The sequence below is a fragment of the Alosa alosa genome, chromosome 7 (assembly GCF_017589495.1).
Source record: "Alosa alosa isolate M-15738 ecotype Scorff River chromosome 7, AALO_Geno_1.1, whole genome shotgun sequence".
In the NCBI taxonomy this organism is placed as follows: domain Eukaryota; kingdom Metazoa; phylum Chordata; class Actinopteri; order Clupeiformes; family Clupeidae; genus Alosa; species Alosa alosa.
This window is the reverse complement of record NC_063195.1, coordinates 28,453,868-28,471,462: the sequence shown is the minus strand read 5'-3', so window position 1 is coordinate 28,471,462 and position 17,595 is coordinate 28,453,868. Positions and strand designations below refer to the sequence as shown.

The following is a 17,595-nucleotide window of genomic DNA, read 5'->3' as shown; positions in this document are numbered from 1 at the left end:
TAAAAAGTTTGACTTATTTTAAGATGTTTCATCATAACAAGCACATTTGGCTGCCATGGCGTTGTATAAGTGAATTAGTGAAACATACTCAGCACACAGTGAACACACAGTGAGGTGAAGCACACTCTAATCCCGGCACAGTGAGCTGCCTGCAACAACAGCGGCGTTCGGGGAGCAGTGAGGGGTTAGGTGCCTTGCTCAAGGGCACTTCAGCCATGCCTACTGGTGGGGTTTGAACCGGCAACCCTCCAGTTACAAGTCCGAAGCGCTAACCAGTAGGCCGGCTGCCCTTGAGCAAATTTGTTTTGATAAGACTCCTTAAAATAAGTCAAACTGTTATTAAAGTCAAAATGATATTATGAGAGAGAGCTAGGTAAGTCTCTTAATATATACATTTAATAACACTTGGTTAGATTTTATTTTTTACAGTGCACGAACAGACTAGCGCACACACTCAGTCTTGTGGTTGGTTAATCTCAGTGTGTGCATCTGAGAGTCTCACCTAGTTTCAGAAGCCATCCCTCTCGGTCAGGGTTGAAGAAAGTGTGCGTGAGGTCATTCCCATCGTCCTCGGGGATTTTGAAAGGCTCGCTCCGTATGCTGTCGTACAGTTTCTGTTGGGTGAATGCAAAGATACGCACATTTGATCACAGAGAGGATTACAAAGATATAAACCGTCACTCATGGACGGATATGGAAATCATCCCCTGGATATCTTTGGTGAGGAATTATTGTATCAGAGTGAGAATGCATTTACCATTTAGTGTGCACATATGACTAAAACATGTATGGAGGTATAGTATAGTAAGGTATAGAGGACTGTACACTTCTATAATTAGATACGATATACACAGAAAACTATGGACTCTTATTTAAAGCCATAGTGAGCACAAAGAACAGTCTTCTGCACTGCAAACACCACTCAGTGAGAACAGGTGGAGAAACCAACATTTGGTGATCTATTGACACCACACAGGGTGGAATCACATCGAAATTTGTGACATATTTAGTAGCTTTTTAAAACGTTGAGGAACAGGATGTTAATTTGAAATGACAGCTTTTTTTCTATCAATGTTATTTTTAAAATAATTCACGGAAATGGTGTGACTTTAAAAAGAATTCAACTGCTGACAACTTCCTCGTCTATGCGCACTGGCGTGCCCATGTTTGTAAAACCAAAGTCATTAATGTAAGGGTCCGTTCCTGTTCCGGTTTCCCTGTTTAGTGTTTTTCCATCATGTCTTCTCCTCTTGTTTACTTCCTGTGTCCTGTTCCATGTGTTCCTTTGTTTGTTTTGCCATGTGTCTCTGTTCCCTGTGCCTGTATCTTCGCCCCTCACCTGATCCTCGTTAGTCTGTTAGTTTAATTATAGTTTCCACCCGTCTCTTGGTTTACCTTGTTCCTTGTCCACCTTTGCCCTGTTAACCTTGTTACCCCTGTGTATTTAAACCCTCGAGGACTGTGTCCTCTCAGTCTTTGTCGGTCTTTAGTCGTATCGTGTTGTTTATACATGTGGTTTGTAAGTTTCATGTAAGTAAAACTCTTTTTGATTACTCCAAGTTTGCCTGGTCTTGCCTTGCCTTGCCCTGCTTTTGGGTCCGACTCTCCCAGCAGACTATGACCCTTATAGGCAATTCCCCCTACTCTGTGGCCATCTTGGTAACTTCGGGCAGCTAGTTTTCCATTCAAATGAATGGGGACATCTGAACTGAACGATATCTCCCCCCAAATTGCTAAAATATGGCTAAAAAGGCCAAAAATGCAGTTGGTTACTTACATTACAGAAAGGGTCTGGATATGCGTAGACAACTGCCATTTTGGCATTACAGACTAACCACACTTCTATGGAGGATTATTTGATTGCTGTGTCTCCTCATTAGAAGGTCTCTGGTAAAACCGTGTGTATGTTATCAAATTCTCAAAATGATTTCCTATAGCAATTAAATGACCATTAATTTGTGTTCAACAGTATTAACAGATCTCCTGCTGCACTGCAAGTCATTTAAACCCCCATCAGAGCCCTGTAGCTTTTTGTTTACTGAAATGTTTGTTTACAAACATTTTACTTTATAGCTCAAGCTCACACACAATGAGATCCCCCTATTCACGCCTGCACCTGCAATGCAGGTATCAGGATGCCGGTGCTTGGCCATGTGTCTCGTACCGTCAGCAGGTCATTGGGCAGGTCCTCTCCGTTGTTGATGCCCCGGTTCATGGAGATGAAGCGCTCCAGCGTGGTCTTGTCTTTCACGTTGGGGTTGTGCAGGCTGGTGTTGAGCATGATGATGGCGAACGACAGGATGTAGCACGTATCTGTCATAACCAAGACAGAGACCGGGAACATGAATGTCGAAATATCAAACTCAGCTACCAGGATACTGGTTTTAGCAGGAAATGAGGGCTTGGTCCCTAACAGTTCTGTCTAATCTGAGGAGAGTTGTAACATAGCATGTCATAACATGTCACTTAAAGGGTCACTCAAAGACTGGTAGTTTAAAATGGACGCTTGTACTGGAGACACATACAGAGTTGCTGTGGGGTATTTCAATCATTGCATTTCGAAAATATAGGATGGTACTAGAGGTCTGCGCGGGACTGATTTTTCAGGGATAGCCTATTCAGCTTTTCTTTCTGTCTCACGAAAGGAGCACACACCTGAGAAAGACTCCAGATGTCAGTTTCTTGGTTCTGAATGTAGCCTAACAACTGAAGTAGGCCTAGTCTGGTACCCTCTTCCTCTGTCATGCTTTCGATTTCGAGTTTTGACAATGAGCAGCAGGAACACATTGAACACTGTGTTACTGCTATCCGTCAGTTATGCTTAAACCCCGTTTTTTAATGCTGCCTAACAGAACATCCAGCTGAACTATAGTTATGAACAGTACTTTAATCATTTCCATATTTAATTTTATGCACATATTTAATTTGCGGGAGTGCAATGAATCATTGGTATGTCCCTTACCCGCGAACGCACCTCTCTCATCCCGCCCGCTCCCGCAAAGAGCTTTCAAAAGTTGTCCCGCGCCGCACTCTTTTGCGTCGGGACCCGCGGGAGTGCAGACCTCTAGATGGTACCTCTTCTCATGTTTACGGTCTGCGACCTTTTATGGTTTGTTTGTCACAGAGTAAAATTAAACTAGCATAAGTGTAGCAGATGTCAGCTGTGAGACGCATGGATTTATAGGCTACTTATTCATTTGGCTGACCCTTCTATCCAAACATGTGTCAATTATTAAAAGGGCCAGTCTCCCCAGAGCAACTCGGGATAAAGGGCACAATGGTGGAAGCCGGGAATGGAATCCGCCACTTTTCAGGCTACTGCATGCTAGCCCAGCTCCTTAGCCACCTCATTACCACCATTTGCCCCTCTCTAGGCTTGGATTTAGTTGAGGAGACTCACCTGTGGACTGGAAAACATTTGCGTTGCAGTCGCAGTAGCGTGTGGCGAAGGCCTCCATCATGCGGTCGATCTTCTGCGCTTCGCCTGGGAGACGGAAACTCCACAGGAACTGCCTAATATAGTCAGGGAGAAAACAAACACCCTTTACAGTGCATCCTACACCCCGATTAAACCAGGGAAGACTTGGTTTGATTATGGTTCAAGATCCGTAAGTGTGCCGTTATGTGTCTTGTGTGAATTGTTTCTGGAGAGGGACTGAAAGCTCACCTTAGAGCCTGCACAAGGTTCAGGTCTGAAAATTCATGGAGTTCCACAAAAGCCTTCAGAATCTGCAGGTGTATCTCCTCCCTGTGAAAAGTCACAGTGAGGTCAGTTTACTGGTGTCACCGAGGTCATTAGCAAGGTCATTGGAACAAGCAGCAGAATGTTGGGAAAACCCATAAATAAGCATTTTTCAATTTTAAATCAACTAGCATCAAGTGTCAGTTAAGGCAAAGAGTAAAAAGGAGAAATGATATAGATCTGCAGACTTGGTTTCAATATTAGTAAATGCTCTCATTTTCAATATTTCTATCACCACTCATCTTTCCCTTACCAGCCTTATTGTCAACATCACCACCATCACCCTGATGATCTGTCATCGAACTCCTTCATTCTACCTCCAACACCTCTGCGGCCCACGTATACTTACACCAGGCACCTGGCCCACCTGGCCTTAGCTTAAGTTTAGCTTAGTTCATGAATGAAAGAAATTCAATGGAGTAAAGTGAATGGAAAGTCTCCCTTCCTCTTTTCTAGAAATGGAAGGGCATTATTATGTGGAAAAAGGGAATAAAAATCTATTTGTCTGTCACAGCAGTCTTCTTCAGCTTAACCTTCCAACATGACCCCATTCACCTCAGTGCCATGATCATAGCGCTTGCCCACCTTTCTCCCACATGACCCCATTCACCTCAGTGCCATGATCATAGTGCTTGCCCACCTTTCTCCCACATGACCCCATTCACCTCAGTGCCATGATCATAGTGCTTGCCCACCTTTCTCCCAGGAAGTCTCCTATGGCTGTTTTATTGAGCCCGTCTTGCTTGTATAGGAACTCTGCCACAACTTGAGGGGTCCAATCCAGCAGTTTGTTCTCCACAAGGTAGTTCACACCCTGAAACAAGAGGCACAGCTCAATGACACTAAACACATTTTAAATGGAACATGTACAGAGGCCTTTTAGATCTAGTCTAGGTAAAGTGTTTGTTTTTATTCAGTGAACCTTTAGGCAAACTAACATCACTGACTACAGGTAGCCTTGGTCATCTGGAGACTGATCAAATTCAATGTAATTGCATGATATTTATAGCCAAACCCTCTGTACAAACCTTTTATTAAACTAATGAATCAGTTGCCAAGGAAATACCCCCTCTAGTACCATAAGCCTATGAGCCTTTGAAAGAAGAAATAATGACATCATTTGATATCCTTATGAATTGCTGCAACACTGCCTATCACCATCTGCACGGCAGTGACTTCCTAAAATATCCTTTCACCCAGAACCAATCTGGGGTGATTTTCCTTCAGATCAATTTCTGTTCCTCTTCCTCAAAGAGGCCTGGTTGCGACACCACCCTAAATGAGATATGTCATGTCATGTCTAACGCCGAACGCTAATCTCTGTCTAAGCGGAAAGCCAGTGCTTAGACCTAGAGTGGATGGGAAGCTTGCAATGTCCCTTACAGTCAAAAATGACATGTCCATTATCACTCTGGAGCATTAAAGGCAATTCTGACAAGAGACCTTTCATACTTGAGCAGTCAAACTACACCCCTCCCTTCCCTGAAAATGAGGCAACATGTGGACTGGTTTTAATAGTGTATGGTACCATCCAAGGTTTGAGACTTTGTTTGTATCCCATGTACACATGTACATACATTTATTCCATGGGAAGCTTGCAATGTCCCTTTCGGTCAAAAACGACGTGTCCATTTTTACACTTGAGCTCAGTAGGCAGTCAAATTACACCCCTCCCTTCCCTGATAATGAGGCAACATGTCGACTGGTTTTAATAGTGAAAAAATAGTGGAACTCCCTAACAGTTCCTACTAGAGCAGGGACATCCCTCTCCATCTTCAAAAAAACTCCTGAAGACCCAGCTCTTCAGAGAACATCTACTCTCGTAGCACTACTTACAACTAGTCTTGCTGATCCTAGCACTTACCACCTGACTAGAACTGACTCTTGATTGTTTAAAAAACAGCACTCACTGACTCACTTATTCTTATTGTACATGACCATTATGCGTCAGCCAAATGTAATGTAATGTAATAGTGTATGGTACCATCCAAAGTTTAAGACTTTGTTTGTATTCCATGTACACATATACATACATTTATTCATTTAGCTGACACTTTTATCCCAACTGACTTACAACAAGAGAATATCGCTGAAGCTACAGTGCAAAAGAGACCTTAGCTTGGAATTCCTACTGCATCTGTCAATACTATTACTATGGAGCATCTGTCAATCTATTATAATTTATGGAGTAAGAACTGTCTAAAAACCCTACGTCAACCAAATATTAACAAACGTGCATTGGGTTTACCATCACAGACTGCACTGTTCTGCACTAGGTGCATATGTGCTGGCCTTTAAGCTGTGTGCCTGTCCTGTTTACCAAGCCAGAGTGGAGCGTGTTTGGGTTTGTTGTTAAGCTTCATGACTTTATGCCTGCCTGACGTTAAAGCTAAAAAACCACAGAGGCTGAAGCTGTGAAACCACAGGGCTTCTTTTAAAAAAAAAAAGAAAAAGAAAAAAAGAGCTGCGCGCGAGAGACGCCTTCCGCTTCTTCAACACTTTGAGGAAGTCCAACCCCTCCACCACCACCACCACCACCTCCTCCTCCGCGTTCTCCATCACAGCCCCCTGTGCACACAAACACTTTCCAGCACCAGCAGACGAGGGGCGTCTGGGTCCTCTGTGTCCGGCCTGCCACATAACTATGCACACAAACGCTAATATGACCACAAACAAGTGCAAGACTGTGGGATCTGGTCAGGCGATGCATTTAGATCTGGATTAAACATGATCATTTGAGGTGAAGGTCACAAGACCCGTCCTCTCTGACCAGTGGATAATACACTGCAATATGGAGAACTCTGCCTGTGTGTGTGTGTATGTGTGAGAGAGAGAGAGATAGATAGATAGATAGATAGATAGATAGAGAGAGAGAGAGAGAGAGAGAGAAAGAGAAGAGAGAGATAGAGAGTCAGATAGAGATCAAGATCTAGTGTCTGTGTCAGTCTGTTTGTTTGTCTGCCAAATCCACTGTCAACTCAACTCTCTCAGTGAGCGTGTGGTGAAATGTCTAATGTGCCCACCGAGCATCTGCAGTATACAGTTCTGTAACCACAAACCCATTTTTACTGGCTATAGACAGGGTGCGATTTGTGTAAAAACAAGAGGGGGGGATGATTTTGGGAGGTTTGTACCCCCAAAAAAAATTTTTGCCACCTTAGTAACATTTTAGTTTTAGTTTACCGTGGTGTATGACTTTAAACAGCGAGTGTGCTTGGTATGATGATCAGCTCCTCTAATGCAGGGTAGGACTACGTTTTGACAAGCATTCTCTCTCCTGCTGATTTGCGTTCAGTAGCCAAGTGCGTAATATTGCAAAAGTTGAAAAAAATAAATGTGTTTATTGTAGCCTACAGAAAATAAGTAGCCTACTATCATACTGTCAGTTAATTGGCTACAGCGCAGTGAAGAGTTTGAAGAGTAAAGTTATAGGGCAACTTGAAGTTTTATGAAAATGATTTACGAACCAGAACATAAAGACCATGAAGCTTCTATTTCTTGCAGCTGTTAAAACACCCGCTAGATAGTTTAAATACCCACCAACATTCGTTTTTGAAGTACAAATTATTTCTGAAAGTTATTTGTCTACTAGGCCTAGCCTACTGGCTGATTTATCAAACGAGTGCTTTCTCGTTCGTCCTCCGCAAACTACAGGTGTTTTGGTAGAGAGCCATTGAATAAGTGATGCCAAGCAATTTCTGTAACCCTTTTTGTGACATTCAGCAAATATCTCCTCATTTAATGTAAGTTCCTTCGGACAATAGGCCTACGTTCTACTCTACGTGCAGTTGTCCTCCATCTCAGTTGCATCAGTTTTCTAATTTTGAAGGTTCTAAAATATGACGATATGCTTCACTGAATCCTTCTCGTTTTCTTTCATTTGTCCAACTAACTTTTCCATTGAAACTAGCCATTTATGATGGATTACACACTCGACATTCTGAAATGTCCTGCACGATCAAGGACAAATTACGTTATCACCCAGCCACTGTGTCAGCAGCATGAGTGCTGACGGTGACGGTGCGTTTCTGATGTCAGATTATTATGTAGGCTAGCCTACTAGACTGTTCTCACGTTGCAGCGCTTTACTTATATGAAGTAGCGTTAATCAATATGAGGGGCAGAGGGGGATAAATGTTGTCCCCACCAGGGATAAAAATAATTTAGCAGAGGTAGGGATAGGAAACCCCCCCCCCACAAATCGCACCCTGGCTATAGAGATGCTGAGGAGAACATGGTATGTAGTCACGTATTCCATGTCTTTTTTGGGTATTTTTCTGCTGTCTTTATCGTGTCCACAATACAACTTCCTCTTTCATCTCTCTCGCACGCTGTCTTCATCAACCTATTCTTATCCCATGTCTATCAACCTCACTATCTACCTACACAGATGGTGAGTGTTAATTTCCTTTCCAGAAGTCCCCCCCTCTATCAGGTCACTTCACATCTCTGTAAAGTGTCAGTGATGTTTTTCAAGCCTCCACGGTTCACACACACACACACACACATATATGCACGCACGCACGCACGCACACACACACACGCACACACACACACACACACACAGACTGACACACGCGCACGCACACACATGCACACACGCACACACACAGAAGGGCATCTGGTCTTGCCCACCTGGCCACATGTACCCTGCTGATGTATAGATGGACTGCCACTGATTTACTGCAGTACTTTCTACTTCAACTCCACACTCCACACGTTTTAGCTCACCTTCTTGGGATCCATGTTGAATTTCTTCTTCCCTCTGGACAGCTGCTTTCCCCTCTCAATAAGTTTGCTATGAGGAGAACAGAGAGAGGAAGTAGCATCATTAGGAAATGGATTAGTCACAGACAGCTGTCAGCTTCAGTATCAATGATAAGGATCTCTGCTGGGTGATAGACATGGGTCATGGTATCTCTGGAATTGACGCACTTGTCCCATGATGTGGAATTCTGTGGGTGACACTTTAGCACAGAGAAGATGGTTTTTGATGTTCCGGGTCAAAAATAAGAGGTTTTCTGATATCAAGTCCTGTGTTCGGACCTATTTACTACACAGTATATACAGTGAATGAACACAGTTATGTATTGAAGGATGTCACAAACACAGGGATCATGGGGCTGCTATGGTCATAGCCATCACAGGATATTTCACAGTGCTAAGTGCTAAGGAGACCTGAAAGTTTAATTTTGTTGTTGTTGTGGGGGGGGTGGGGTTTCAACTGACCTCTCCTCGGTGGACTCAAAGTCCTGAATGTCTGCCATCACATTCTCAATGGCCATCTTCAACTTCTGCAAAAAAATAAAAGGGACAGAACAAGCTTCAGGGTACAACTGACTCATCATGCTGTCAGTGAGAGTGGGAGTGAGGGGCCCAGACAAAGTGTCTGCATGTGGTAACCCCTCACTTTCTGTCTGTGTTCATAACCAGACAGCCACATTTGCTAATCATACACGTTTACAAACCCCTGATTCAGTGTAACTAAATTCACAGGCAACATTTATAGTGCAACAGTTATAGAATGACATAACGATTTGACACATGTGCAGTGTTACATTTGACATGACATTCATTTAGGAAATGTGTTTATCCTATATGAACTGTCCAGGGGTGCGTTTCCCTAAACCATAGTCACTAATCTGTTAGCAACTTATTTGGTTGGCAATGGGAAATAGCATTGCAACCAACAAAGCCGCTAACTTAGTTCAGTGTTTTTCAACCTTTTTTGTGCCACGGCACACTTTTGACACTTAAAATGTCCCACGGCACACTAACATCCTGTGTGAAGTAAAAATAAACATACCATAGCCTAAAATTTCAAATAATACACAGATATGGCCTTATTATGGCTTCTATGCAAGACCTGCTCAATAAAACAAGCGCCCTGTTTCATTTGTAGGAGACTATATCTAATTTAATTGTTGTTATGAACTGGATGTGATGATTCTGAGAATACTGGATATGGGGCCCCCGTTGTACAATGCCTGCATACCACAAATAGTGCAATCATACAATCAATGAGTGCCTGTGGTTATAAATTCTTTGATGCAACAGTTGCTTTTCTGGACCAGTGAGTGACATTTGGGTAATTTTCTGCGGCACACCTGATGATCTCTCACGGCACACTAGTGTGCCCCGGCACAGTGGTTGAAAAACACTGACTTAGTTAGCAACTATGGTTTTGGAAAACGTGCCCCAGAACAGACACGCTTTGCCCTTGTGTCAGAACAGACCTTTTCAATGGGTAAATGTAGCAACTGGACTCAATGTTTCTGGACTAACCTTGTACATTATTTTTGGTGTGCGCATTTTTAGTTATTTATTTACTTATTTGTCTTTGGTGTGCGTTGCTTGTTTACTTTATTATTGTTGGGTATGTGGGTTCTTTTCTTTCTTTTTTGTCTTCCCTTCTTGTTTACTATTGGGTTACCAGATGTGGTAAACAACTTTGGATTTGAAAATGAAAAATGTCATATTGATGTATATGAATGTGTAATTTTACCCAATAAACATAAAGTAAAAAAAAAAAAAAAGAACAGACATTTTCATCTGAATGAGAGCTCCGTGAGGATCTATGTGGCTGGCTGGGGCTAGGCACTACCTTCTTCTCTACCAGCTGAAAACATGGTGCCCATTGATGTGTGGTTTAAAGTACTCACTAATCCATGATAAAATGTCTTTCTATTTTTCTTAGAGATACATATACATTTTGTTATGTAGTTGTATGGTTGTGTTGTTGGTCTTTACCTGGATGTCATCCAAAAGGTCCTGCTTGTGCATCTTCAGGTGCTCGATCTCCAGCTCCTCTTCTGCAGTGAATTCCATTGGCACTGAGGACACACACATGTAGACACACACATTTATATACACATTTACATTGAGGACACACACATTTTTACACACACACATACCAGAGGTGCCAACTTTTCAAAAATTCTTGGAGTGAGATTTGGTGGGGCCACCAAACTGTTGCCCCATACACAGCTGCTTTGTTTTGTTTGTTTTACCATTTCACACCATCAGTGGTCCTCAGTGTTGGGACCAGGGTCTCAGAGTTAAATTAGCATTAGGGTATCAAGGATCACTGAAATTCTTAAGAATTAACATAAATTATATTCCTTACCAAACAAAATCTAAATATAAATTACAGTAACAATTTTGGTTATTGGCTGAACATTTTGTACATTTTAACGTTTAAATGCATCCATCTGGTGCAGTTTGAAACACAATTCAGAGGTTAGACTTGCTTATGTTTATCTATGGATGTAAATATTTGTGCTGTAGCCTAAGCCATAGTTATGATGATACTGCAATAAGTTCCCAACCAAAAGCATATTTGCTGAGTTTCACTTCAGATATGGTTAAAAAGTGTAGGCCTACATTTCAGCACTCCAGAAGTAGTCAGTGGTGTTGTTCAGCTAGTTAATATAAGATTGTTGTCTTGGTCTGTGTAATGTCCATCTATTCATGCTATATATTCCTTTTTTCAGGACAGTTTGGGCTACCCATATCTGGGATAGTATGATGCGATAATATTTGCACACGTCAGGTTTTATAACAAGAAAAAAATAATTTGCGCTTTTCTTCATATTTTTACATTAATGTCATTAGGAAGCATGCTAGTAAACAGCGAGTAATGGGTGTGCAGTGCTGTGTGCAGAATTCAAATATGATTACATTTCATGTATGTTCAATGTTAATTTTCTTGTGAACCATTTATCACAGCAACTTGTCGCTAATATCATTGGAAAGCTTAGATTCCGCTCGTCCGCGTGATATGCTGTGTGTTATCTGTGTGACGAATACTTTGCGAGGAATTTAGCTGAACCTGGACTTGAGATTTTACTTGGACACAGCAGTTCAGTACAGGGGCACAAGGATGCTTCTCACTACACTTGGGTGGGCTGGAAGAAATATGGGGTGGGCCACATAGCAAAGCGCTCAAATTGGGTCAAAATTGACATACACACAAACAGCACGTTGAGATGAGTGTTCAGGCCTATGTGTTTCAGAGCTTGCAACAATGAAGTTGAATTTACAGAAGGTTTCAAAGTACAGAGTGAGCCTAAAGCTTGTAGTTTGGTCTTATCAGCAATTTAAAGCTTGGCATGCATCTCTACACATTTTTGGACATCTTCTTGCAAGTACTTTTGTTGGATTCTAGGCCTACTTGTTATTTTACATTGCATTCAACCAAGCCTACACAGAAAACTATGCAACAATCTATATTCCAAATAAAACTTATTACAGTGTGTGTATGTGGGAGGGGAAGGTGTGTGGGTGGTTGTTTGTGTATGTGGATGGCAAGGTTGATTGTGTGTGTGTGTGTGTGTGTGTGTGTGTGTGTGTGTGTGTCTCTTAAAGGTGCTCTAAGCGATGCTGGGTAATGTCACTTCTGTTGACATTCAAACAAAACAGAGAGCTAGCTCCCTACTTCCAACCCCTCCCTCCCGTGCTGCTCCTGTTTTTATGGGATAGGTTTGCCCAGGTTGTTTTTGTTTGCTTTTTTTGGAGCCTGGGCTGTCCACAGAGATTGCATTTTTTTACAGTGTAGTCTGGACACAGACAGCTAGTGGATGGTTAGGTGATGTTTGCAGTAAGTGACATAAAATGTTTTAGCCTAAAAAAACACGTGGCATCGCTTAGAGCACCTTTAAGGCATCAGGAGGGATGTTCACCTAACGTACATACTGCACAGTCTGCACAGCTATGCACCAGATAGCTACCATTACACTCAACACCAACTCATCTACATCCAAGCTACCATTACACTCAACACCAACTCATCTACATCCAAGCTACCATTACACTCAACACCAACTCATCTACATCCAAGCTGGGTTTAAGGCTGCAAAAAAAAAACAAAAAAAAACACTTTGCTTCGTTTTGGTGGGCAAGACACAATGCTTGGGGTGCCACCCCTAGAGCCGGCCCTGCTGGGGCATCAGTAAAAATGGTCTAGTGACAGCCAGCTGTAAGCATTTTTTAGGTCTCAAATAGAGGACATGCCAGGGGAACACACACACACCATAAAATTGCTCTTAAGTACTTCTTTTGCATTTGCATTTACATCATATGCATGCTCTTGCAGTTATGTTGAGCTACCCTGATTCGCTAGAGAACATTGTTGACTTGACATCTTATCTGAGGTATATGTTGGCACCGATTCTCAAAAGAAAATAACAGGTCTGAGATCTCTCTCTCTCTCTCTCTCTCTCTCTCTCTCTCTCTCTCTCTCTCTCTCTCTCACATGTAACACATGAAAAGACAGGATGTGCAAGCGCAAGGCCATAGTTCTAGTCATAGGATGCTCATAGGATGTGTCAAAACAGCACAGGAATATTGGGAAATGTTCAGAACTTGAGTCACACGATTGAAGAACCACGAGAGATTGCATTGGAGATCATGCAAAATGTTATTTCTCTACTATCCACACTACAAAGGACAAAGTTCCACACTATAAGCAAAGCTCATAAGCAATATAAGGTGCTGTGCAAATCTACAGTATATTGGTCTACTGCACATAGCTGTGCATACTGTACATATCTGTCTAGATCAGGGATTCCCAAACTGTGGTACGTGAACCACCGGTGGTACGTGAGCTTCCACTAGGGGGTACGTGAGCTTTCACTAGGGGGTACGTGAGATGAAAAGGGAAATGTGGGAAAGGTGTTACAGTAAAAAAAATGTTTTTTTTTTTTTTTTATCTTAAGCCTAGTCTCTTTGTTCTTTGTGTTTCATAATGTTGTTCTCCATACTGTTTTTTTTTAGTGTGAGATCTCATAGAATAGTTGCACATTTTGATTTTGTTATCATGTAGGGCGGCTAATTAAACATGATGCCTGGAATGCGTCAATAGAATGTGTGATGTTTTTATGTGTCGGATGGTGGGGGTACGGGAGCCGAGTCAGGATGTAGGTGGTGGTACGCGGGAAAGAAAGTTTGGGAACCGCTGGTCTACTAGCACCGCTGGTCTCTGGTTCTGTTTTTCCTACAATATATTCTGTTAATACACTGTATATCTATATTATTCTTACTACTCTTATAATGTTACTGCTACTACACTGCACATATCTGTACATGTTGTAAATACATTGTTCATACTACATAGCCATATTTACTCTGCCACCTAAAAACCACCTTCTGTAAACCAACTGTATAACGGTACTAGTGTCTACACTGCACTATATCTTGTCTGTCTATGCACTACTTGTCTATACTTTGTTTATCACATTGCACTTTTCTTCATTTTGTTGTCTTTGTACTTGTACAAAGTAAATAGTGTTGGGAGATGACAACTGAAACCTAAGTAGAACCTTTTTGTGTTCTAGGAAATAAGTGAAGGAGTCCTGAGGGATTCTACGCGGCACCTTCTCTAAGTATTGTTCTCTCCCTCTCAGCATATTTAAATGTTGTCTCCTAAATAGCAACATGGAAATGTACAACGCAAAAGCTTCTACGGCATCATTTGATTAACAAATTTTCAGTATCATGTTCACAAAACACACCAATAAAATGGGCCCCTGTCTACAACTTTTAACATAATGTTTCAGAAGATGTAATCAAGGCTTGAAGTGGTAGGGTGAATAATGGGACAGGGCCTTAATCACAAAAAAACATCAGGCCTGAAGCTTCAAACTGTTCATTCATAAATACCACCATCTCCTAATATCCTGTCACCAAGGACCAACTCATAGGGACCATGCAGAATATTGCAAAACAGTGTGGGAAGCAGCACTTTCGTTGGGTTAAAGACACCTGCATGAATTCAGGGGTCTGTGATGACGTGAATCAACCTCACACTGTCCAAATATAGGTCATGGCAAGAAATTTCCCTCTAGCCAGGATAAGACGGTCTTCAGAGCTACACGGCTTCTTAACACTTCTTTCCTGTACAGGAAAGCTTTTAGTTAACTCATCTTATCCTGTAGACTACATTTTCAGATTATTCTACATCTGCTACTATTGGAGGGCGCAGCCAGCCAGAAGCGGATGGGCTCCCCCCTATTAAGTCAGGTTCTGCTCAAGGTTTCTTCCTGGAATATGGGAGTTTTTCCTTGCCACAGTTGCGACTGACTTAACAGATATCTTGTCCTTAGACTGATAATTCAGAAACATAAATTATAAAAGTCTTTGGAGAATATAGTTCATTAAACCATGTAAATGGACCGACTAGGTCATCGTGGCCTACAAATCGTTTTTGTCATTAGAGTAGTCTAATAACTGAATGTCTTCGGATGATACAGTGTCATGAGATACAGGCTCTGAATTAAGGAAGCACAATACCGACGCTATTAGTAGTAGCCTACTAAATGTAAGTGATGCCAACGCACTGTGCGGTGAATCACTCTTTAATCAATGGTTAAACGATGACAGCCTAGAAACAGCTGGAGATATAGTCCTGGAAGAGTGACACACTGTTTGCAGAACTAACTCTTTGCTCCCGTGTAACTGCCCAGAGCTACGATGAGCAAATGGGCTACTTGAAATTCTTGATAATCAGCACATCAGACCCTTAGTAGTTTTTAAAAATGAACTCTAACCGCAGTGCACAGGCAAACACGAAGACCCATTTGTTATTATGATAACACACTTTGATATGGTGAACTTTCAAGAGCTAAGACTAAGATTGTCAGGTATAAAACCTGAATATGCAGTATTTGAAGGCGAAGGACAATATGATGGCGTCTCTCTTCCTTCCTCTCTGTCAGTCACTCAATAGTTCGTGGGAATTAAATAATTCAATTTTATGTCCGGTTCTAGAGCATTTGCTATTAAACTGTCAGTCACGATTCTTGGTTTCCTTCTGTGGCTGTTCAGTCTTTTAATGACATATCAGTGGACAATAGCACAGCTGTCATGTCAGTAATTGCAAAAGGCTGATGACGACCACTAGATCATATCTCTAGGCTATGTGTTTTGCTAAAAAAATTGCTGCATCTTTGTTTTACAATTCGCTAACAAGTTAGTCAACAGAAAAAGGGAACTTACCAGGTTGGCAACACTCCGTCATGGACACAAAATAGTTGTCGTCCAAATAACCGTGTGAAATTGCTTATATGACACTAAATGTGCCACTTTAACGAAGTTTGCGGCTTCCTCAGGCAGTCCACTTGACCTGAACTCTGAAGCTCGAGCAGCAGCAGCAGCCTCAACTCTGCATCTCTGAATGCACGTATACGCCCCTGTCATTTGTTTCCGGTGATGCGCTTCTAAATAAATTTATTGTGACCAACAGGCTTAACCATGCCTATTTCCGATTCGAAGTAGTCACCGATAGTAAGCATAGTAAGCTCTGTTACAACAGGGAGTATCTAGCTATGATCGTATGCAGTCGCCATAAATGTTTTTTCTGCATAATTCATTTTGTATGCTTTGCGCGTGCATCTGAGCGAGTGTGAGATTAGATCACCACCAAGGTAGAAGATAGGCTTCCTTATAATTAAATGATACAAATTATATCCGAGCCACTGTTTGTTCTACCGACATACGTCTTTCTCATTAATTAAGCATCAGGAAGTATTGCCTAGTATAGTAGTAGTAGTAGTAAGTATGCATTAGTCCTAAATTGGGATGAACATTTCTTACACAAAATAATGTATGCCTCCTTTTATAGAGGAATTAGTGAATGTAACTACTATTGCAGGAACAGTGTGCAGTCCGATAGATCTTAGGTTTTTGTTTTGGACACCAGGTGTCACTCTGTAGCCATGTAGGAGAAGTTGGAGCAGGAGGGGTTCCTGTAGGCCTATACTGTCCTGAGCAGTGCACCTAGTGCACAGTGCAGTTCCCCATATTAACCTCTATTAAATTAAATTCAATTAATAATAATGAAAGACAACCTTTTAAAAAAAATCCTGATGGATCTTGAGGAGTTATTATACAGACATTTGACATGTTATATCAAAATGAAACAACATAATTCTAGAGGTTTGCTGGAGGATTCATTTCTTCATTTGTGTTACAAAGTGTCATTTATCATACAAAAACGTCACTGTAGAGACCAAACTTGGCAGAACTGGCACTTCATGAGAGGTTATAGCTGGCATATAGCCAGCCTGGCAATGTTGAGCTGTAAAAGAGTCCTTCAAAGTTCTGTCATTTGATTGATAACTTCAACTTCTTGGCCCACAGAAACAATCAGTGCCACACAGCCCATGCAAAGAGAGATCTCCCCATCTCCCCACATGTAGCTTTCTCTACATGTGTAGCCTACAGTGTTCTCTCTCTCTCTCTCTCTCTCTCTCTCTCTCTCTCTCTTGCTCACTCTCTCTACCTATCTCTCTCTACCTCTCCACTTTCCTCTCCAAAAAAAGCTTAATGCTTTCCATTCCACTTTCTTCCCCTTTTAAGAGATTGCATTCTTTGAAATGTCGCAACTCGGTCTCCATAGCAACTTCAACGGGGAAAATGTGTTCCCAACAGATTAAAATGAGATTTTTCCGAGAAAAAAAAAAGGAAGGAAAATTAGAGAATGTGTGAAAGCTTAATGAAAGGTCTCCTCTGTGCCATTAAGGCACACAGCCAACCTCTGCATGATTTTAGACATGAGGGAAATTGAGCGTGAGCATACACACTACAGACACACACACACACACACACACGGTGTGTTCAGTTTCAAGATAAATATTCTTGTGGGAAGTCAACGTAACAATATTCTTTTAATCAGACCCGAGTTAACAGATGCTGCGCTGTTGGTTTGCTGTCCAGAAGCCCCAGTCCCAGCAGGACCTCAGCACAGACGCTTAGTAACGTTAGGCTAAGCCTGCGGCTGGTTATATCAGACCATCCCTGTCATTCACCATTTACAGATTACAATCCACATGATAATGTTAAATCTAATCCACAGT

At 41.8% G+C, this 17,595-nt stretch overlaps 1 protein-coding gene across 1 annotated transcript in view; it reads right to left on the bottom strand.

The window, feature by feature from the left end:
• The window catches only part of cyth4b (cytohesin 4b), a 19,381-nt gene extending 3,495 nt beyond the window's left edge, over positions 1-15,886 (bottom strand). The window contains exons 1-9 of the mRNA XM_048248305.1: positions 15,737-15,886; positions 10,493-10,575; positions 8,972-9,036; positions 8,474-8,540; positions 4,438-4,556; positions 3,668-3,748; positions 3,401-3,513; positions 2,165-2,313; positions 503-614 (exon numbers count right to left, since the gene is read on the bottom strand). Coding sequence (XP_048104262.1) covers positions 503-614; positions 2,165-2,313; positions 3,401-3,513; positions 3,668-3,748; positions 4,438-4,556; positions 8,474-8,540; positions 8,972-9,036; positions 10,493-10,575; positions 15,737-15,758 — 811 coding nt within the window. The 5' untranslated portion in view covers positions 15,759-15,886. The remainder of the gene's footprint in view (positions 1-502; positions 615-2,164; positions 2,314-3,400; positions 3,514-3,667; positions 3,749-4,437; positions 4,557-8,473; positions 8,541-8,971; positions 9,037-10,492; positions 10,576-15,736) is intronic.
• Between the last annotated feature and the right edge of the window lie 1,709 nt (positions 15,887-17,595).